Consider the following 24947-nt stretch of genomic DNA (forward strand, 5'->3'; position numbering starts at 1 on the left):
AGTAGATGGAGACACTTGGTTTATGTTTAGTTAATATTATATTCATTTTTTCTTAAGTTTTCTCTGTTTTCGGTATAATAACTCTCAAATGTAATTTCAGCATGAAGCTTAAAGTGCATGGTCAGTAGATTAAATATCAGAAAATACCTGATTTTCACTGAAAAAAAGGCCGAATGGGGAGGATAATATGATAAATGGAGATAAATGACTAAAATATTTGATCTAGAGGAAACATTCATTCGGGAGCTGTCGCAAAATAGCACTTTTTGTTACGTTTTCAGTCACATTCTTCTCTTTATTCCTGTTTATACACATCAGTAATCACCTTTGACCAGGTGTAATTCAAAGTCAGTCAGCTTTTTTGTCAGTTTTGTCCTATGTACAGCACATACAAAAGACTGAAATTGCAAAACTCTAAGGCCCACGGTGCAACAATGAACATAGTAGAGGGGAGGAAAAAAAAAAAAAAAAAAAAAAAAAAAAAAAAAATATATATAGATAGATAGATAGATAGATAGATAGTGCTGTACAAATCTGCAGATACAAGTGCAAGATATAGTAAAACTAGTAAAATAAGAGTGCATATAAGATATACTAAAACTGATAAAAAGAAAAAAAAAATGGACACACAGTAATAGGATAAATAGCATTGAAAACAAAACCAGAAGATAAAACAAATAAGTCACACACTTGTATAAAAAGCCAGTGCAAATAGGTGTGTCTTTGAAAGACATTTAAAGTGCACAATGGAATGTTTACATATGATATGTTGGAACAAAGACTATAAACAGCAAAGCATTGATGATTAATGCAATATAATGATCAGTAACACTTTATCTGTCAAGAATAAATCACATTGTCGCAATAATTTCATAGCAAAAGGTAAGGATATTTTCTTCCAGTTTTACAGACAACAGTGTATGTACAGTATATCAGTATACTTGCTGTAGAGTTCTCATCTCCACTTTACCTCCCAATCCCTTACATACAGAGCAGCTGAAATGAGTTGAAATGAGATAAGTGCTGCCTCACTGGATCTGATCAGGGATGACTTTCTGAGGATTTACAGTGAGATTTGCTACTTGATGTTGTAGATGAATAAACGTGTTATAGACTCAATCAGCAGCCAGTATTGGGAGAGTTCCTTTCAAGGGTTAGTTAAAACACAGCGTAACCAAAAAGAAAATAATGTTCCCACCTGGGTTTAACATTAGAGGAGGGGTGTTCAGGTTCCACATAGCCCAATAGGATCTAAGTGGGTTGGACCACTAAAATAATAGTATAATAAACAATAAATAATGAAAATGTCAAATATTTTCCTTAAAGTTAAACTATAAGATGAAAATGTTGACATGAATAACATGAACAACCATGTACAACCAAAAAATAAGTAAATTTTAACAATATTACACCTCGTCTTATCATTTATACATATTATGTTCATATTTGTTCAGGTTATTCACATTTTTATTTTGAAAGGATAGTGTGTAAATGTATTTTCTTTAATGCACATTAAACAACGGGTAATATTTGGAGTTGTCATATTGGGCTGCATGTGACCCCTGAACAAAAAGGAGTTTGACATCCTTGACACTTGTAAATTCATCCCGCCGGCTGGATTGGACCCTCTGATGGGCTGGTTTTGGCCCAGGGGCCGTATGTTTGACACCCTTGCATTAGATAATTACAGCAGTGATTGATACATTTCAGCTGCAACAAGTTCTGTAACCTTGACCGATGCAGTGAGTAATTCTTCATTTCTTAAACAACCATCAGTTTGGGAGAGAGCATAAAGATTAGACAGTGCTAGAATTCATTGAGCTCATCAGGCTTTTTAAGGAGTTCAGGGAGCATGAGGTATAATTTTCACACATGGATTCGCCACCACAGAGTTCAGATCTAAAAACCACTGAGAATCTTTGAGATATGATGAGGAAGACTTTACACAGCGGTCCCACTCTCAATCATCAATACAAGGCCTTGGCTGAAAATTACATCTGCACAGAAATAAATATGATATTTATTGTGGTATTGCATAAACAGTGCCACAGGAAATTTGCTAAAGGCAGATTAAATAAAAACATTAGGTGTACACACCCTTCAATGCATGTTTTTATATATTATGTTGAGTATTTCATGTAAGTAACATGTGAAATAGTGCAAAAATATGTACTTCAACACTGTCTTATATTATTAGTACATGTAACAGTGAATTAATTGCTGTTTACGTGCACAAAATATCCCATTTTTTCTGTTAGCAAAAATTAAAACTCCTCCTATACTCATATCTACATTCAGTCATCGATACCTCTTGTGTTATTTCAGAGTTTTCCAGGTATTCTGACGTCTTTTGTTCCTTCCAACACCTTCTGTAAATCGTCATCTTTTTGATATTTGCTCATATCCTCTTTGGTGATGTTTAGCAGTAGGTGTGTTTCCTACTCCAACCTAAATAGTCGACTTGTTCTCTTTTTTTTCCACCAGAGGAGGTATATGTCTATAAACATAGGTAGGTAAGGTATAAACAGAGGCTTTTTTTTTTTTTTTTTTTTTTTTTTTTTTTTTTTGCATCTTGTGGCAGAATGTGCAAATTAGATTCTGGATGCACCTCATATATGTTTATCATGTGAGGATATTGCTGCATGCTTTTTTGCCAGTCGGTGGTGGTGAGTGTTGTCTGTGCAGTGGTCTGCTGGGGAGTTGGTATCAAACAAAAAGGACACAAGACAGCTGGACAAACGGTAGAGGAGGCTGGCTCGGTGTTTGAAGAGAAGCTGAACTCACTGGGGACTGTGGAGAGATGCACGCTGAATAATATGGACGACATATTTGACAATCCGAATCATCTTTTTCACTGTGTTCTGACCAACCAGGGACTGCATCAGCCTCTACAACACCCTAGTACTGGGTGTCCATAAAGCCTCTTTACAATGGATTATTATTATTATTAAGTAAGTAAGTAAGTAAATTTTATTTATAGAGCACTTTTCACAGACAGAGTCACAAAGTGCTTTATCAGTTCAAATCAGAATCAAATCAAGTTTATAGAGACCCAACAAAATCCTCCAGGAGCAAACACTTGTGATTGGTGACAGTGGCGAGGAAAAACTTCCCTTTAACAGCAGAAACCTCGAGCAGACCCAGACTCCTGAAGGATGGCCGTCTGCCTTGACCAGTTGGGGTTAAAGAGAGAGAGTAAAAAAGGAGAAAAGAGAGAGTGATAGAGATATAGAGGACACATGAAGTACTTTATGATGAATACATAGAGTGTAATCAGTTTGTAGTGGCCCTGGGTCAGGTGGGAGACTAAAAAACCTTTTTGAACAGGAGGGTTTTGAGGTGTTTTTAAAACTCTCTACAGAGTCCATGGACCGTAGGTGTAGAGGCAGGTCATTCCATAGGCGTGGTGCCACGGCTTTAAAAGACCTGTCACTGCGTGTGCTAAAACAGGTGTGTGGAACCATCAGCAGGTGCTGTCCTGAAGACCTCAAGCTACGAGTCGAGCTGTAGGGCTGGATCAGGGAAGCAATGTATGCAGGGGCCTGGCCATGTAGAGCCCGGAAAGTTAGCACCAGAATTTTGAAATGAAAACAATATAGAACAGGGAGCCAGTGGAGAGATTTAAGAATGGGAGTGATTATTATTATTATTATTGTTATTATTATTATTATTAGTAGTAGTAGTAGTAGTAGTATGAGTAGTTGTCGTTATCTGAGGTGCCATAAAGGGGGGGTAAACATGACAAATTCATGGGGCCCAGCATTTCTGGCAGTGGTGATTTCTCATAGACTGCAAGGGAAGCCCGGCTTCCCCTGAAATTCCAAAAATTAAATGCTTAAATATGTACGGTTGTGTTGACATTTCATTGACTACAAATGTGTTAAAACACGTTCATCTCAAGGACGAGTTCGTTCAGAATCAGCTTTATCACAAATCAACAGACTCGATGTTGTTCACTTCTCATACATTCCCGTTGCGCTGTTTTCTCATTCGATCTCTGCTCAGTGCATTTGCCCGTAGAAGCCCAGCGTCCATGCACTTCAATGGGACTGAGTGGAACAGCTTTTTTCAGTGCCTCAAAACTGGACGGTAATTGGATAAATGCCACAATGTTGTCCCGCCCCCGGACGCCAGGCTTCTCTGGGGGTGAATGGAGTTGTGGGCGTAGCTCAACCGGGCTGGACGCCAGGATTCCACATGCTGATTGGAGGATCAGTTGAAAGGCTGAATCCTGTTTGATTGACAGCTTGTTTGAGATCTACGCCTTCACTTGACAGAGTTCAGTTTAATACTGTCGTGCATTCTGCTGTGAAATCGAGAGAGAAACCACTACGAAATTACTCGTTCATTTCTTGCACTGTTAATAAAACACACTCATTGTACGACCTTATTTCAATTTAACATAATTTCAACGTTTTCTTGTTTACTTGGTATGATATGACCATTTTCTTAAAAAGGAATGGAGGGCCGAATTTATGCTTAAATAACTTGACTTTTTTTTTTGTATGTAAGCTGACAATGAGCTTCCCCTCTCTGAAAGACGAGCAGCCGCCACTGATTTCTGGAGGGCCCATAGAGCAGTGGAGGGGGTCCAGTGCAGGTTAGAAGTTGTGAAAATGTCATCTAAGGTCCACTGTAAAATAGAGGAGTAGAAGTGGGGAGTCGGACGTTGAAAGCATGTTAAGTTTCGCTTCACGCCAGCGTTAGTTACGGACCACACCCCCATGTATATAACTGCTGCCCCTACCCCACGTACATGACGTCGCACTGGGGGGACCCCGAGATCCGCAAGCTGCTGTCACTTCGGGCGGAGGACTCTATCCATGGTAGCATTTGTGGAAAGGTAAAAGCAACACCGCTATGCTCGGGGTATTTCCCACGTGTAAGTTATGCGTCACACTATACGCTGTGCTGTGTCACCGCTCCATTGATTCCGGAACACAGGTCCGCTGCGTAGAAGTCCAGCCTGTCTCAACTCTGTTACTCCCTTGGCTTGGCTGTGGAAAAAAGGTGGGGTCACCATCTCACCTTCTTTCCCCGAGATCTCTGTGTAGAATTGGCTAATGGCTGATTCCTAACTTACTCTACGTGGTTGTTTTCAGTTTCTTCCATTTGCCATTTTCACTCTCATAGTCAGGAAATTGAGCTTCTATTTCCACACAGAAGCACAATAATGCCGTCTTTTTGCTCTTCTCAGCCTTGGATGGCTCTTTCTTTAATTTTATCCTCCCAAAAGACAATGCAGACTTTTAATACAGCCTATATTTGACACTTGATGCATGAAAATGACGGTGGTTGAAAGGGCAAGTCATTTATTTCTCCTAATTGGACTCATACTCTGTACTCTCGGAGTGTCTCTACAGTACACGGTGATAATACCAATGCAAGGGATGATGACGTGAGGATACGATTCACCCGCCAAGATTCAGGAGATACTGTACAGTCAATAACACCTTAGTTTAAGTGAAACATTTTAATTAAAGAATGCTCTTTGGAAGTGAAAAGTGACAACCATATATTTCAGTTGTTTATTTTTCAGTGATTATTTCTGTGAACTTTTTTCTGTTTTTAGATGTCAGTTTTAGATCCAAACGCACTGGAGGAAACCACCTCAAACGCAGCAGGAGTGATTGAAGCGGTTAGTGGCAAAATTATACCTATACCTACGTTATATTTTTGTTTGTTTTTTATTTTATTTTATTTCTGACTTGTTCTTTTTCTTGTACAGATGTCAGCGCTGCAGAGGTCTGAAGCGCTGAAGACCGCACAGTCGTTGAATTTCCAAGAGGACATGACAGGCAGTATCAATATGCTATTTTGTGGAAAACAGTCAGACTTCAATTCCACCAATACCCGAAGGTCTTCCTTCAACAGACAGATGAATGACACCGCTAACAACGAATCAAACTCTACCAACAACAGCTCTGGTAAGTGCAGCTGCAACGACCTTATTGAAGCGAAGTGTTGGGATATTGTGCTTTTATTAAACATTCAACTTTCAGAATTAGGAACATGGAATATAATGTGAAATAGAAGCATGGAAGGATTGACTAACTTAAAGTCTATTTTCAGGCAAAAAAATAACTCGTATTCTATTGTATTTCATGATACTGTGAACAGCATAAATCACATTCGATGTCATCTCTTCTGTTCTGATTTGAGCTACTTCCAAATGCAATACAAATATGATTTTCTTTTTTTTTTTTTTTTTTTTTTGTATCACAGTAGTTATATCATTAGCCTCATTGCTCATTTACCCAAGTCATATTTTTGGCCAAATTGTGGTATCTGCATAAAATGAAGCAGCAGGGTTTGGAGAGTAAAGTTATGCAGACATCACAATTTGGCCAAAAATATGACTTAAATTATGGCAATATGAGACAAATATGTTATGAGGCCAACATTATGCTCTGTGAAAATGTGAAAATCACAAACGTTTACATACTTTCACTACATATCAACTTAATAAATCACTAAATATAGTGTGGCAAACTGGAATGAGGGTGAATATATTACATGTAGTGAATATATTACGTGTAGGGTCTGGATTGATTGATTAAAAAGTCTCTAAGAGCAACAGCACTGTTTTCTTTTTTAGGGGTTTAGTTATTTTAATTCCATGACATGCTTCCTCGTGGGCACATGTTCCACCAAAACAGCTACTATCATGACACCTGTTTAAAAATACACTGTCACAACATCTTGCACTGCACTCACCACAGCCCCAGAATTAGCCAAACAACCTAGAAAATGTTCAATCCTATTCCAGAACTATAGTGGACAGTGTCAGATCTATATGCAAATTGTGGAAATAACGTGTGAATACTGGCCACATCAGCCTCCATACTGTATTTACATCAGTCGATTGTGTTTTATTTTGTTTTGTTTTGTGAGTTCAAGAGCATGAGTGGTTATAAAATAATAGTCAATACTAAGTTTTATCTGTCTCCGGGTGTTGTCTCAGCTTTATGAAACACAAAAACAGAACAAGAAGTAAACAAAGAGCAGTGTTTCAGTGAATTCAGCAGGATCCAAACAGGGAGTGTGAATATATAGAGCAGGGCTGTCAAACTCATTTTAGTTCAGAGGCCACATTCATCACTAGGGATGCACCGATACCAGTATTGGGTATCGGGTCCGATACTCAGCGTGTGTACTTGTACTTGTACTCTTAAAAGTACTCCAATACAACCGCACCGATACCACTTACGGCAGTGTGACGTTCACAGTTAAGTGCAGCAGGAGGAGTAATGTCAGCACTGTGGAGATTTTTCAAAATAAATGACGTTGACAAAAGTAACACTGACTGCAAGTAACTTTAAAGACACAGACGGATATGCATGGAACGTTCTGTCCATCCTCTGCGTACGTTCCAGCCGTTTTCCAGGTGCTAGTGGATGTGTACCCAGACGGAGAATACCACCGGGAACCGTGGAGGTAGCGGAGCAACTGTGAAAAACTACTGATATATTTATGCGAAGTACCCTCATCAATATCAACATTAGTATCCACATTAGTGCTACCACTGTCGTCTCCATGTTTATTATTACTGACTTTCTTCTTCTAAAAAAACTTTACTTTTCTTCGTGGTATTCGGCCAGTATGCTTAATTAAGAGTGGCGCCCTCTGGTGGATTGATTGAGAAACGCTTATTCCAATGCATTAAATGTCAGTAGCAGCAGTTTGTTACAGTCAGACTAATGACAACGACAATAAAGCACATTGGTATTATTAAGTATTCATATTGGTACTCGGTATGGACAAGTACTCAAATGTAAGTACTTGTACTTGTACTCGATCTGGAAAAAAGTGGTATTGGTGCATCTCTATTCATCACATTGGAAAACACCAAATATGTATCTGATGTAGGACCACATGTGAAAGTGGCCTGGGTCTGATTTTGGGAAAAAAAAAAAAAAAAATCAAATTTGTGTTTTTCAGACTTATTAAAAAAATTAGATATGGGTCAGATTTGGACAAAAATAATCAGATTTGGGCAATTTTTACTTGTAGTGTGAACATGTGAGCAATAAATACAGATTGAGCCATGTGGATGTAGTCATATGGAAGTGCTGTTCACACTGAAAACTATTAATACATTTAAAGAGATTATAGTCACAAAAGACTGTGATATGGAAGAGTTGTGAAAAAGATGATCACTGGACCAGACCTCTGTGGCACAGCTGGCACCTGAACCAGAGCTGGAAGCCGGGTTTGATTAGGAATATATCCGATATATTATAAAGGTCTGGCATCCGTCCTGGCCAATCAGACCATCTCCTCTCACTCCCTTAAAAGTCTGCACTCCTCACCTTGACATAATGATGTTTTTCCAATAGAGAGGAAAGGGCAGACCTTCTTATCCTGAGTGGAAAATGATTTTTTATGAGCAGCGCCGAGTCAAAAGGCGCAAATATATGACATCCTTAATAGGAGCATATGGTATCACAAATATCCCGCCAAGAACAGATGGCGTCCCTAAAATGCTCTTTTGAGTTGTGAACTGGTATATTGTTCCATTTAGTGATGAAATATGACAAAGGCAGCCATATTTCCAGCCTTTGCGCCCAAATTCATCAGTGCTGTCATGATTTAGAATAACTGTCTAAGGTAGGAATGTTACTCCTGGCAGTATATGTACATCTACTATCTTATGATTATCCCCAGATCAACCCGTCTTCTTTTATTACTTTTACAAAGAATGTTAGTGGTGGAGTGTGACCGGTGCATCCTCAGCATGTCATCATCTTCCACTTTCCTGGAGATATTTATTGTATAAACATGGTGTTGTGGTGCAGAGTAGTCTGTGCAGCAGCCTGGCGGTTGTAAAATACTTATAAAACATTTATTCCAGGCGTCACATTGGAGGAGACTGGGACAAATTCACAAAGCTCTGGGAATCTGGACCACTCTGCCCACCTACCGCATGCTTATAGACAGTGATTCAAGTGGGTTTTCTAAGGACAGAGAGCCCTTGTTAACATTACTGTTAATGGCCACTGTCTGTCAAAGCATCTCTACTATGACTACGAAAAAAAAATACATCTGTACGGTTTATGATAAAATATGCAGTTAGAGCACAGGCGTCAAAAAATTGTGGAAAAATGACTTATTCTTCATATGATTTAGGACTTCCATTCCTCACGTGCATCACTGTTTTTAGAAACCATAACTACCCAAAAAATGTCTGTCTATCATGATGAAATGTCTCTGAATCAATGACCACAATTTAGCCAAATAACAGGAAAGCTGCCTTTTATCTACTCAGATTTCTTCTGCTTATTCTGCCCAAACATTAACTACCTCATCAAATGATCTGATCAGTCTGTGTTTGTTGCTAGTTTTATACTTTGCTTAAGGTTGGCTTCTTGTGCCACGTTTGTAATTTACAGTATTATTAAGTCACTAAGGCAACACACAGCAGAGAGTAAATCAGTACATGCTTGGAAAACTCAAAATAGAGCTTTCGGCAAATTTCCAGAGAGCAAAACGCTATGAATGAATGTTGAAGTGACATTTTTGTTGTTGTTGATCGTCATGCCCATTAATATTAATAGATTCTCATAACTTATAAAGCTTGTTAAAGTTAGATCAGGTCTAGAGTTTGCCTTAAATATCCTGTGGTTTTACCTGGTCTGCTTTGGTGTCGGAGCTAAAACTGTGCTGAATTATTAAAACCAACTGAATTGGCATTTGTCTTTATGACAGGGTGGGTTGAAGGAGTGACATTTTGCTCTTTTAAATGGAATTATGCATTTTAAAACATTTCCTGTGGTCAACATGAACTGTAAACGAAAATTATTTATCCTCCCCCTGCCTTGTGACCTTGTGTGTCTAAACTGTGATGAAACAAAGGACATTGTTTTTCAGTGATTTACTGAAAAAATAAAAATATTGTTAGAGGAAGTGCAAGAGAGAAAGTAATAGAGAAGAGAAAGTTGAGTTGGGAATCGTCCAGTTGAACATTGTAACTCCAGTTTGTCATGCTAATGAAGTGCTACACTGTGATATATGGGTATGTTTGCATTACTCTGTTATACATTTGTCATAATTATTTTTTATAGATAGATTATAGCTATAGACTGCATATCAAATATCTGAGTAGTAAACATAGAAACAGTGTGGGTAAATGCAAGTTACAACTACAAATTATTAGATCACTCCTTGTTTTCTTCAATTTCTTGTTCATTTTAATGCCTGCTACAACTAAAGGTACATTTGTTTGGACAAATATAATAACAAAAATAGCTCATAAGAGTTTAATTTCAGCGCTGATATCTAGACATTTTCTTGGTTTTCTTTATGATAACCAAAATTACTTAAGTACTTGCATCAATAGCTATGGCATTGTACTGCCAAAAACAGTCCTTTTAGGCATTCCATGTGTTCTTTTCTTTCTGTTTAAGTCACGTGATACACACAGGAGTTAGTACTTGATTGCATAACCATTGTTTCAGATGACTTTTGATGGTCTAATAATTTTTTCCGCAAGTGTGTTAGTGTATGATGTGATAACTTGACTCTGTAGCGGCTGAAAATGTCCAGGAAAATATTTTCAGGGAAGGAGTGGGAACCCTGACAACACTGTAATTTGTCAGATATGAAGTTGAAGGAGGTGAGCCGGAAAAACTGATTGTGGTGCCTGTATATCCAGTCCAATGGGAACTGTGTCACTGCGTTACTGTTTGGCTCAAATCAACAGAGAATTACTTTAGCGCCACCAAGTGGACTGGAGTCACTTCAGTCACATTCACAGCCTAATTTCTTCCACTCCATTGTATTCTGTGTAGTTTTGATCTGGAGCTTGGTCTCGTATCCAACCCCAGACCCACAGGCTTTTCAGTTTAATATGAGATTAAGACAGGGGTGTCAAACTCATTTTAGTTCAGGGGCCACATACAGCCTAATATGATATAAAGTGGGCTGGACCAGTAAAATAATATAAATAATAGGATAAGAACTGATAAATAATGTAGCTCCAAAGTTTTTTTTCTATGTTTTTGTGTGAAAAAAGTCAAATTCCATAATGAAAATATTTACATCTACCAACTTGAACATAACATAAGCAAATATGAAGTATGTGAAATTGTACCAATAGTCTGCCTCTTGCTAAATGTTTTGTGTATTTGTAGATCCACTGTGATCTGTAAGTTGTGATGCATATGTATAAATGGTAAACTAAGGCGTAATATTGTTCAAATTGCACTTATTTTCTTAAGAATTTTCAGGTTATTCACATTTTTTGTAAAAGGCTAGTCTGTAACTGTAAACATTTTTGTGTAATTTTACTTTTTTTTTACTCTACAACAAAGAAAAAACTGTAGTTTTCATTACTTCTAGGTTATTATGATAGTATTTTACTGGTTCTGACCCACTTGAGATTGAACTGACCTAAAGAGATTCTAACATCCTTGATTGTTAATATCGTCAGTGTAATTTCACAAATTTATCCCAGGGGCCAGATTGGACCCTTTGGCGGGCCGGTTTTGGCCCCTGGGCCGCATGTTTGACACCTTTGGATTAAGACATATAAGTAGTACATGATGATTTGTTATTTAAAGAGACTTAGCTCAGCTCCCACAGGATGAACTCGAAGCCCAACAATGACCATAAACTACTGTATAATAGTTCAGATGTCAGGTAAACAGATCCTGGATTTGGTTCAGAACACAGACTGTGTAATGGTGTTCCTCCTCGGCCAGGTGTTCGAAGCTACTAAGAGCAATTTGTGCAATACGTGACAGGTGAGAAAAGTACAGAGACACTGTGGAAATAGTCCAAGGGTTAAAATTGCTGTCTGGGATGTTCTCGATATGCACATTATTTGTTTTATCTTCCTATGTGCACCTTGTAGAGCCCCTGGGGGGTTATGGATTATCACCCGCCTGAATGGTTAAAAACAAGACCCGGCCATGTGTCTGATGTTGATGTATGGCCAGACTCTCTCTAAGTCTAAAGAACTTTTAATCATTTGCACCGGATTCTATTTTTAGTCATTTGAAGGAAAGGCTACATTCTCTACACAGGGATAAGCAAGTTTTCAAGACAAGTTTTCTACTGTTTGCAAATGTTTAGGTTTAAGTTTATTCAGTCATCTTCCATAATACAGAACATACAATCAATGAGGGTAATTTTAAGTCAACCGACTGTGAATTCTGTTGAGACTGAACAGGCTTAGGCAGAAGCTAAATGCTTATATACGCCTCACCTACATTCAAATCAAAATCAGTTTTAGGCTACTAATTAATACATCAAAAATCATTCTTGCTTGTATCCCTCAGATACCTTTACAAACCAGTGTTTTGATCTTAAATGTGTATTTGTCATTCCATAATTTAACTCCAATAATAGAACTACAACTTTGAATACATTCAACAGCTTTTTTTACCGTAAACATACATACCTGCTTTCCTGCATCAAAAAGAACTTTTGAACATGTTGAAGTTAAGGTATTAATTAAAGTATCAATTCTTAATCTTCCTGATTTATTTAAAGTTAATTTACAGTGTAATGGCTTAATATCAACTATTGTGCTATGACTGGGATGTGTATTGTAAATACTGAGTGAATATATAATCGAACAACATATTAAGAAAAGATATAGTGAAAAATCTTTCTCATCATAGATATGAAACATGAATTGATGAAAATAATAGTTGCTATTGAGGACTGCGTTTGAAAATTAAGACTAAGTATGGTTGTTCCATAGCATTGGCTCTAAATTAGATGAGTGTAACTTCATGTAGCACTGTGCTCATTAGAGACCATGCATTTCTGTTTCATTAACTGCCTGTTCTTTGGAGAAAAGTGCACAAAATTAGATTTTAATAAGAAGCCCCCTGTTCCCTGGGAATAAAGTTGCAGTGTAAAGTGGAATTGCATGCTAGTGCCAGCACAAATTAGCAAAAACATTGTGTCACCCATTCAAAATAAGCACTAACATCTCTGTTAGCATGCTAATGGCTGTTTGGGATTTCTAGTGGCATTTCATTGTGTTGGTCGGTGCACAGTTAAATGAATCTACAATATGTAGTGCTTCTGCATAATAGCCAATTACAAGTCCTTTGTAAGTGGAAAAGTACACTCAAAGGAATAGTAAAATGGCAATAATAAAGATGAACACACAAGTTTTTCAAAAATGTTGCCTTTCCAATTAATCCCAGACAGCAAAGGAAAACTTCTGAGTCATTACACGGAATATTGGGGTGCTAACTGGTCCTTCACAGTAAAAAAAACAACTTTATTTCACTTTTGCTGCTGCTACATGCATCACCACTACAGCTGTTACTGTTGCTGTAGACTATGTAATTTTGTACATATTAGAAGTTATTTTTATTATTTTTTCTTTTTTTTTTGCATATTTTATGGTAGTTTTTATTCTATTTAGCTTTTATATATTTATTTCATATTTTATCCTTTTATTTTTTCTCATGCTATAAACACTGAGACCTGGGTAACTATATTTTCTATGATCGTGTAATATTGGTTGTATGACAGTACAATCTGACTCTGAAAAACAAAACTGTATCTACATTCACATTGGCATATAAATGTATTTAAACATATATTACAAATGCATTTTCAGGGCAGAGGTTGCTTGAGATATTTTTACAACCATGTACGTCATAAAAATTCCATCATAACACATTCTTACCCGTTATTTCAAATTTAATTTTTAATGATGAGACAAATTTTAACGTTCAGAAACTTCTCAATGATGCAGCGGCTGTAGTTAGTGCTGGCTGATAAACGTTATCAGTATTACTTGCTTGTCCTTCATCCTCCACCGCATCAGTCCCTCTTTTTTCACTGTGTTTGTCAGTGCCATTACATTTACTGGGCTTTTTAAAATAACTAAGGAGACTCGGCTGTCTTGACATTTTGCGCTAGCAAAGTAGCATATAGTTTTGGCTAAAGTCCGCTAAACAATGAGACAAGACTTGACAATGACTGACAAATATGCACACTAGCCACCAACTGGACAGGGGGTCTACTACAGGTGAACTAACAGAGTAATTTGAAAGAAGTAACGGTGTTGTATTCAGCATAGTTGTGAAAGGTGGCTCTGTAGGGTTATACACGGGCGCTGTGGGGTTATACACGGGCGCTGTGGGGTTATATACGGGCGCTGTGGGGTTATATACGGGTGCTGTGGGGTTATATACGGGTGCTGTAGGTTATATACGGGTGCTGTAAGGTTTAAATACAGGCGCTGTAGGTTATTTATGGATGCTGTAGGTTGTATACGGGCACTGTAGGTCATATACGGGTGCTGTAGATTATATACAGGTGCTGTAGGGTCAGATATGGGAGCTTTAGGGTTATATACGGGTGCTGTAGAGTTATATACAGGCTCTGTAGGGTTATATACAGGTGCTGTAGGGTTATATACGGGCGCTGTAGGTTATGTACAGGTGCTGTAGGGTTATATATGGGCGCTGTAGGGTTATATACGGGCATTGCAGGGTTATATACAGGTGCTGTAGGGTTATATAGGGGTGCTGTAAGGTTATATATGGGCACTGTAGGGTTATATATGGGCATTGCAGGGTTATATACAGGTGCTGTAGGGTTATATACAGGTGCTGTAGGGTTATATACAGGTGCTGTAGGGTTATATACGGGTGCTGTAAGGTTATATACGGGTGCTGTAGGGTTATATATGGGCGCTGTAGGTTATATACAGGCGCTGTTGGGTTATATACGGGTGCTGTAGGGTTATATATGGGTGCTGTAGGTTATATACAGGCGATGTTGGGTTATATACAGGTGCTGTAGGGTTATATACAGGTGCTGTAGATTATATACAGGTAGGATACTGTTATGGACTGTTTGATGCCTTGTTTAGAGACAGGCAGACCAGTGATCCTGCCGGTTCTGTTCAGTGTTGTGTGTGAAAACTTTCTTTAGTAGATTTCTCTCAGTATTTTAATCTATCAAGATGACAGACAGCCTTCAGAATTTTCCATCATCTTTTAAAAAAAAATCTGTCAATGATGGAATATTTTCGGTTAATGCGACCTCTATTTCAGGGTTTTTTTGTTTTGTGTTTCAGTGAAGGTCCATTTTTCCTTTAGTCTACACAGAATCCAGAAAAAGTAAAAGCACTGAGGCTCTACTTGTGATTTGATAAAAGTTGTTTTGATTTATAGTTTTACTGTAGGTGCTGCTAAGTTCTAGGTTCAAACGAGTGTTTTGCACCTCGAGCAAACTTTTCACATTGAAGTATCATACGCTAATCTGTCAAAATAACCTTCTCTTTTTCATTTAATATTGACCTAATTTCACTGGGGTGTGTTTCCCTGACTTTCCTTGACTATCTGAGTATTTGCCTGTGGGTGTCTCTTTGAGTAATTAGTCTTTTGTAGCCTTTGTTTTAAGCTGGAAACGGGGCCTTTTAATGAACACTGGATCCGGTAAAGTGTTAAGAGGGAGAGGGGCTGGTCTACGAGGCTGGAGACTGACATCAGTGACATTTATTCAAGCTGATGCGACTTCCTGTTAGAATGCCTCGAGACAGCACTTGATTTGTACTGCCTATAAGAAACGAGAGCTGCTTGTTTGATGCATGTAGTGCTAGTATGTGTGTGTATGCCTCTCGAGTGTGCACATTCTTATCCGCCTCTTATTATAAATGACATAATTTAACAGAAACACAAACACAGCATTAAATTCTTCCCGGAGTGTGCGTATAAATGTCTGGACATGTGATTGCATGTGCTAGAAAATGTGCTCAGTAGTTGCATTTGCATCGACGGCGTTGTCTGACTGTGCTGCCGAGATGAGCCCATCTCCAGGGTGCAACTCAAATTGATTAAATCTGCCAGGTAAGTTGAGGGGCAGACTCGAGGCTCCGAGCAATTATATGACTGTGGCTAAAGCTGGTGTATAGAACACATTCGCTTGTTCTCGCTGACATTTGTGTAATAAAGTAAAGGTATGTTGTCAAAAAGAAGCTGCACAAATGGCATCTGTGGAGAATGTGTGAATGGGACGCTCCCTTTAGCAAACAAAAGATCAACATTTGTTATATGTTTCCCATGAAACAAAGGTAGTATTTTGTCACTAGCATGTACATCCATGTTTCATTCACATTAGTCAAACTATTGATTCTGCAGGGATTCCTCCTCCTCTGTAAAATTAGTTGTAATCTTTAAGGGCTAAGAGTGCTTAAAGGAAATATAAACTGTGACATTGTGTACATTGTGTTTATCTAGTAGGACATTAAATGACACACACATGAAATGTATGCAAGATATTTTGTACCTGAGCTGTATTTCAGGGTCAGCTTTTGTTTCGAGTTAGGTTTGGTCACTGACCTGAGACATGGCTTATTATTGACCCCAAGTTTTTACCCTTGGCCCTCGCTGCAGGGTGTTGTCATCAGTTCAACATTCGTCTGTCTGTCCATCTGTATGTGCAAAAACTTTGGCGTGGACTGAAGGCTGAGGGTTTTCAAGTGCAGGCACATTATGTTTATTTGAAGAAATACAATCAATTCTAAAATCTGTGGAAGAAAAAAAAACATGCTCTGGTATTAAGGATGTGCTGCAGTTTTTTCTCCAAATGTTGAATTTATCCAAAGGCAAATGATATGGAAATAATTTGCAATCATTTACTGACCCCAAATTATGCGCAGTCAGCCTGAAGCTTCTAGAGGCTATAAATCCATCATCTGTCAGCTTATTATTAGGGAGTTGCCAACACACTCGGCAGCAAGGTTTTTGCACCAGCCAAGATACTGTGTAATAATAACAAAAGTTATTAAATGTGTTGAACGTTGAATTAAAAAATATGCCTCTTGTGTGTCTGTCCTGCGGACAGTGCATTCAGTGCATTTATGGTGCTTTCAGATGTGATTTGTAAACCCTGCAGTAAACTCCTTTTTACCCTCAGCCACACTGGCTGCAGGGTACGGTCATCAGTTGGTCGTCCGTCCGTCTGTCCAAAAACTTTGGCATGCACTGATAAGGCAGGCCACTGGGTGGCAGTAGTGTGACTGATAAGTCAGACTGAGGGTTTTCAAGTGCAAGCATGATATGTTTTTATTTTGAAAGTCTCAGTGCTGCAGTATTTAAGAATAATTACTGGGAAAATGCAATTGAATGCACATTGTCCATTCGGCTCCAGATTTCCATCCTGCTTGAACTACATCTAGATGTCCATATTGAGTCTTTAGTCCTTTACATACCAGGGGTGTGATGAAAAAATACTGATATACATGAAAGTGCCGTTTGTAGGCGGACATTTTGCATTCTATGTTGCAACTATTCATACTGGCAGAGATGTGAGAACAGTTGCAACACTTGTTGAGTAAATGAATCAAATACATTGATGTCAGGTTATTTGACAGAAATAATTCTGCTTCACCTGCTTTTCCATCCATCAGAACCAGGATCCTCTGATCTGCTTGGTCCAGGGAAAATTCACTCATGGTGCAAACTGTACTTGATTCATTTGACTTTCATGTTACACAAACTCCTCACTATCCTGATAGTCAGGTTGTCCTTCATGTCCTTATTTTGATCATATTTGTCCGTCATACTATTAGGTGAAGAATTCCAAGCAGCTTTATTTCATTCTAATACATTCAGAGTCATTCTAAATCAATGGGAAAAGGAATTGGGTTCTGCTTTGAGATGCTTTTAAGGACCATTGCTTTTATACTTTCAGTATTTTTTAAATTGTTGATGGTGTTTTTATATGTATGTTCTTAGTTTGGTGATTTATGAATCGTTGATAACTGACTTGTTTGAAGTATATTTTAATATGAATGTATGGCTGTGACTATGTGTCTACTGTGTGTAACTTGTGCTGCTGCTGTCTTTGCCAGGACACTCTTGAAAGAGATGTTTAATCTCACTGCTCTTTTTTCCTGGTTAAATAAAGGTCAAATAAAAAAAATAAATATAGACCAGTGCGTTTTGGTTAATTGCTTTCTTCAAGGTCAGGGAAATACATAAAGTATGTACATCCTGTTCAAACACTGACCGACCAAAAGGGTAACTGCAAAGATGGGCGGGGCATTTCATAATAACCCACTGTGGGTTATTGTGACAGATGTTTATTACGATGTGGCTAGAACTAACCATGTCTATCACTATCATCTTAATGTCTGACACACACAAATAAATGCCTTTATTAGCACTGATAACTTGTGATAGAAAGTACTATATTAATGTGTTAAAAGGAAAAAAAAAGACAATTATGCAAATTTATTACACCAAATAAAAGACAAGTGTGTAAAGGCCTTTATTTACGGTACCACCGTCTGGCAAAAGGAAGTCTGTCTTATATAACACCATCCGGTTGACATTACATGTACATAGTGTGTTTTCTATGTGAAATATAGTGACCACAAGATATAATAATAACTGTGCAGACCTGAAGACCTTTAATTGTATGTGGAATGCATGAACATGTGCTTAGAGGTTATATTTATTTTATATATTTTCATTGGTAGGTGAGTGACAGTCAGACTGCTGTAAATGCAGGGTGGTTTCTTCTTGTTATCAGTGTCATAACTGAAAAAAAAAGACAAGGATCTTACAAATGTTTAAGTATCCTCCTTCAAGAGGCGCCTCACAATCTACCAAGCAGAGGTAGTGATCTGTGTGACACACATTTCAAGTGTTATGTTTGCAGGAGGTGGCATCTGTGCAGTCAGAGGAGGGAACAGCTGGTCAGACTCGGAGTAAGGGGTAGCCATTAGCTCTGTGCACACGAACCCCCCAGGACCACCTGAGGAAGATGGCCAGCAGGCTGAAAGGCTAACATTTAATTGCACTGAAAATGGCCCCTAAAACCTCCCTGACGGCGAGAAAATGGTTGCACTGCAAGATGAGAAAAAGTGGACTGAGGTTTGGTTATGGGCTGATGTGAGGTGTTTGTGAGTGGGGTTGGGGTGGGGGGGTGAACCACCGGTGATGTAATGTCAGAGAGGGATGGTGGTATTGACTGGCAGCTGACTCACTAAAACCTCACAGTGAGATCAATAGTCTGATGAACTACCACAATGTAAAGATCACATGTTATTAGTTAGAACAAACCTGGCACAATCTGCACTGCAAATTATTTGGTTCTTACCAAGATAAAAAAACAAAAAACAAAACAACAACTTAGATTTAGAAGTGTTTGATAATTTATCTTGTTTTAAGAGGTGATGTCTTGTTTTAAGGGTGAATCCCAATTCACCCCTTGGCCCTCCCCCTTACCCCTACCCCTCCATTTTGCACATACATGTGAAGGGGTAGTGTTGTCCCGATTCTCAATTCGCCTGAGAGGGCGGGCTGATTTTTCAGGACCACACTACAAACAGAGGAGTAGGAGAAATTTCCCATAATTCTGTTCGAATCATTGGCAAGATGGAGGTAAACACAGCCAGAAGTGCAGCAGTGTGATGAAAGAAACACACAAATGTACACATTTTCTTTGTAAACAACTAGGGATGTAACGATTACCGGTATAATGATAAACTGTGGTAAAATGGCGGACGGTTAGTATTACTGTTTAAATTCAAATTATCACAATAACCGTGTTTGATTACCACACTTTTCCAGAGAAAACGCCTATGTTAATCTATGCTTTTATGTCAAATATTTGAGTATAGTTTTAATTTATTACAATTGTAATTGTATATACCTAATATTTGGAACCAATATTCACTTTTAAAGTCTTTGAAAAGGTTAGTTTAGTATCTGTGTGTTATTTATGCAATGATCTTGTATTTTGGTTTCTTTATTTTGCAGGTCAGCTTCATTTCTCAGTAGTACAGTTTTGTTTGTTGTTTTGGCCAGAGCCCACCCCGAAGTTTCAGTTGCCTTTATGTCCAGTTTTCAATATCTTTATGTTGCACCTTGTAAATAAATCACTTTTTGTTAAACTTGCACAGCCTGTGTCCAGGGTTTCTCTCTGTGGCTTGGGAGTGAGGAAAGGTGACCACACTTTTCATGTTGCACCCGAGGGTCCCCTAGCCGGGGCGAAACAATTATATACATTTTTTCAAATTGGATTTTATATATTTTTTTGTGTTTTCTGGCCTTTTATGTTGATATAGTAGGTTAAAGTGAAAAAAATAATAGGCAGTTGTAAATGAAGTTGTGCTGAAATAAAAGATACCAAACATGGGTATAGTAACATTTCTTTTATGTAGTATATGAAGACAAAATCAAAAGTACTGAAAAACAGCCAAAATAGGCTCAGACCACTAAGGGTTAATACTTGAATGTTTCTGCCAAGAGCAAGTGCATTGTGCCAGTTATTTTATTTGAGATTTTTGTTGTTTTTTGGTTCCAAAATACAACGTGGTTAAATTATTTCAGTGTGTGTATAAGTACTTTTTGAACATTTTGAGCACAATTTCAACAATACTGCGATAATAATGATAATACGGTGTCCTTGAGTGCCAAGAAAGGCGCCTATAAATAAAATGTATTATTATTATTATTATTATTATTATTATTATTATTATTATTATAATCGTGATAATTTTGGTCACAGTAACCGTGATTTGAAAATTTCATATCGTTACATTGTTATCCATCATCCATCCATCGTCCATCAGTCCTGGTGCATCTATAGCCTGTCCGTCCATGGGAGTGGATCTCTCCTTCACTGTGGTTCTCCCCGAGGTTTCTCCCTTTTCCCACTGGGTTTTGAGTTTTTCCTTGCCGAGAAGGAGGGTCTAAGGACGGGGGATGCCCTGGACACTACTCATTTTCTTGCTGTTCATTTGACTGTTGTTTACTCTAACTGACTCTGTAAAGCCCTTTGAGATAACCTTGTTGTGATATTGGGCTATACAAATAAAGTTGAATTGAATTGAATTGAATTGAATTATCGTTACTTCTTCCTACTCCTTTTTGACCATGCAAAATTCAGACTTGTATGTGCTTGGAGATAGATTCTGTCCATTTGAATGTTTTATTTTGTTTTTATTTTGTTTTTGTTTTTTTTTTTTGTTTTTTTTGCACTTTAAAAATAAATAAATAAATCAAATCAAATCAAATTACATCCCTATAAACAACTTAATCATTTCATCTGACCGTTTAATACCATTTCAATGTGTTATAGACCATATTTCTGCGGATTATAGTTGATAGCCTCAAAAAGATGACTTTAGCTCATGTAACAGAGACGGTTACAGCTGCTGACGACATGATGAATACTTTGGGAAACAAAGTTGTTGCGTCTGTTAATAGCAGCATGAATGACTTAACAGGTCGTGAAGGGTTGTCCCATTTCACAGGGGAATGTTTCATCCCCTAACCCAGGGGTGTCAAACTCATTTTAGTTCAGGGGCCACATTCAGCTACATTTGATCTCCAGTGGGCCGGACCAGTAAAAAAATAACATAATATATAAATAATGACAACTCCAAATTTTTGTCTTTGTTTAGGGTAAAGAAAAAAAACATTGAATTATGAAAATACTCACTTTTATAAACTATCCAAACAAAAAAGATGTGAATAACCTGAAAAAACTGAAATTTCTTGAGAAAAATTTGTGGAATTTTAATAATCTGCCTCCACTTAATCATTTCTACGTGTGCATTATGGATCGGATCTACAAAGACACCAAACACTGAGGAACAGGCAGAAAATAGACAAAATTGTACTTAATTTTCTTTCGACATTTCATGTTGTTCATATTTGTTCAGGTTATTCACATTTTATTGTTACAGGATAGTTTGTAAATGTAAATATTTTCATAATTTAATGTTATTTTTTGCACTAAAACAAAGAAACAAGTTTGAAGTTGTTAATTCAAGATTTTTTGCTAAACTTAAGATTTTTTTTTTTTTTTAAATTGAAGATTTTTTTTTTTTTTTTTTTTGCTTAATTCAACATTTTTTCCTTAATTCAAGCTAGTGTTTTTTCTTTTTTTTTTTTCTTTTTTTTGCTTAATTCAATTCAAGACTGTGGAATTTTTGACTTTGCAAAAACCTCCCAAGGGCCGGACTGGACCCTTTGGCGGGCCGCATTTGGCCCCCGGGCCACATGTTTGACACCCCTGCCCTAACCCTTGCATCTCCGTTTCAAGGCGTATAGTGTCAAGTGCAAGGGCCAAGGAGTAAGGGTAAGGGGGAGGGCTAAGGGGTGAATTGGGATTGGGCCTAAGTGTTCATGCATCTGTAGACATGCTTACAGGAGTTGGACAAAATAATGGAAACACCTTAAAAAATCAACAAAATATAATTTAATATGATGTAGGTCCGCCTTTTGCGGCAATTACAGCCTCAATTCTCCGAGGTATTGATTCATACAACTTGTGAATTGTTTCCAAACGAATTTTAAGCCATTCTTCAGTTAGAATACCCTCCAACTCTTTTAGAGACGATGGCGGTGGAAATCGACGTCTTACTTGAATCTCTAAAACTGACCATAAATGCTCAATAATGTTGAGGTCTGGGGACTGTGCCGGCCATACGAGATGCTCAACTTCATTAGAATGTTCCTCATGCCATTCTTTAACAATTCTAGCTGTATGGATTGGGGCATTATCATGTTGAGGTGAAGGTGTTTCCATTATTTTGTCCAACCCCTGTATTTCTAGATTTAACTATCTTAATTCAAGAAATCTTATCAAGTGAAATTATCGTGCTACATGGGCAGATATTTCACTTGTTTTGAGTACCTTTTTCTTCAGATTTAGTGTTTTTAGAAACTTTTTTTTGCATTGTGAGCACAACAGTGAAACCTCCGCCCTACTTCAGTATCGGTTCCTTTCTGCGCAGGTCCTCATTTAACCTACCCGTGCTCTCCCAACCCCGCAATATTCACGTTGGCAGATTACTAAATTAGTAATGATCCTACTGCTCCTGAGTTCATTGAAGATTTTTTTTTTTTTTTTTCCCTGGTCCACAGACTTTTTTCTTCATACACTCCTGAGTTATTTTCTTTACTGTGACTGTGTGTTTGTAAAAGCAGCAATGTTATATATTTGTGTAACGACGGGACTTTCTTTATTATTTATAGATGGGAGATATGGCTTAGTATTAAACTTGAATGTAACTGACAATATTTGTTTTTCAGCCCACACCGGGTAGAGAAAACGTTATAATGCTAGCTACATATGAATTTCAAGTTTATGTGCAATATTTATCATGTTTGCTTCTTGGCTGCTGCAAATCCTCAGATTTTTATACAGATCAAACAACTTGGGTTTCCACTTTTCCTGCTGTCCCATGAAAGCGCATGTTTATGTATGCACACAGGATTGGGAAAAAATTTAGGAGTACATTCGGTGTTGCTTTGACTCTCTCCTCTGTGCCGCTTCTTCTCTAGATGCTTTTTGTCAGACTCTCGTCGACACCCTGGAGAGCACACCTGGTCTGCGCTACATTTGGAGCACCTTCAAGCCGTTACTGCAGGGGAAAGTCCTCTACACACCTGATACACCTGCTGCCCGCCTCATGGTGCAAGAAGTGAGTCTGGAGAGAAAAATGTAAACATAAAACGCACAAGCCTGCTAACATATTTACACTTAGTTTTCAGCTTTTTGCGAGCCGTGTAAGTACCACTTTGGGAACGCTACAAACAGAATGATCTACACATGCCTCTGCAACAGCTGTAGCTGCAGGCATCATGTTTTCAGGTTGTCCTTCCGGGATGTAAGATTCACTCAAGTTGTAACGATGGACTTCCACATGTGCTGTATCCACGCAAACCTTTAACAGACATTAAACATACAACTTTGGAAAAAATTTAAGAGACCACTGCTAAATTTTCACTTTCTCTGATTTTGCCACTTATAGGTATGTGTGAGTAAGAATCAAAACACAGTAACATCCCGTCAGAGAGTGAAACTTCCTTGATTGCAATTCCAATATTTATTTCAAAATAAAGTCACTCCTTGTTTTGGATAATCCCTTATGGTTCAACTAAAGCAAAAATGAATTTAAAAGTAAAAACGTGGGTCACTTAGTAACACTAATTTGTCAAATAGTTTTTAAAATCTCCCATCAGAGAGATTTTGAATACCGTGTTTTGATCTGTAAAATGAACATTTTTGTGTTACACTCTAAATTATTATTATTATTGTGACTTCAAATTTTTATTTATTTTTTATTTATTTGTTTTTAATTGTATGTTCTTACTCGGGTTTTTTATCCCGGATTGTTTTTATTGTTTTTATCTTTTCTGGTTTTTATTGTGTTTTATTGCATCTTGTTTTTATTTATTTGATCTTACCTCTTTTATTTACTTATCCATGCTGTTATACCGATGAATGGTGGAACACTGAGCACTTTTTGTTTTGCCCTGTCTGTAAGCGTGATCAAGTGCCTGTCTTGCATGTTTAATGTAAGTGTTGTTGTAATGCCAAGGCAATCACCTAGACTGCAAAACAAATCTACCTACGGGTATAAATAAAGTGACCTTGACCTTAAACTACCGACAACATTTCTCCCAAATTCCCAATAAAAATAGTTATTTAGAGCATGTATTTGCAGAACACGACATATGGTCAAAATAACAAAAAGATGCAGGTGTTTTCAGACTTCAAATAATGAAAAGAAAACAAATTCAGATTCATTTCTAAACGACACAATACTAATATGACCAAAAAACTATTTCACAGGGAGCTACTGGTATTAGACAAACCAGAGGTGCTCATGGAGAGGGCATGAACAACAGAAAAAAAAAAAAAAGACACAATCCAAGCACTCACTTGGTTGGAAAAGTTATAAAAAAAACCTCTATTTCATGAGGGCCTGTAGATTAATCTTTGGGGGCTGGAGTTAAAAACATACCATGCGCCTTCTTCAGGGTGTTATAAAGAAAGAGGAAGACACTAATTTATAGTCATGAACTGCAGGTGTGGCAGCCAGTGAGACAACAGCAAAAAGTTTTTCAGGCAATAAATGGGAGTAAGTAGCCACTCTCTTGTTGTTAGGACAGAATCTGTAGAATTGAGGAAAAAAAATAGAGAAAAAAAAACAAATAAAA

General features: G+C 37.7%; 1 protein-coding gene across 1 annotated transcript in view; it reads left to right on the top strand.

The window, feature by feature from the left end:
- The window catches only part of LOC115438332 (phospholipid-transporting ATPase ABCA1), a 419337-nt gene that overhangs the window by 21371 nt on the left and 373019 nt on the right, over positions 1–24947 (top strand). The window contains exons 7-10 of the mRNA XM_030161907.1: positions 3001–3018; positions 5573–5638; positions 5729–5927; positions 23286–23425. Of these exons, the coding sequence (XP_030017767.1) occupies positions 3001–3018; positions 5573–5638; positions 5729–5927; positions 23286–23425 (423 nt within the window). The remainder of the gene's footprint in view (positions 1–3000; positions 3019–5572; positions 5639–5728; positions 5928–23285; positions 23426–24947) is intronic.

The sequence above is a fragment of the Sphaeramia orbicularis genome, chromosome 18 (assembly GCF_902148855.1).
Source record: "Sphaeramia orbicularis chromosome 18, fSphaOr1.1, whole genome shotgun sequence".
Classification (NCBI taxonomy): Eukaryota; Metazoa; Chordata; class Actinopteri; order Kurtiformes; family Apogonidae; genus Sphaeramia; species Sphaeramia orbicularis.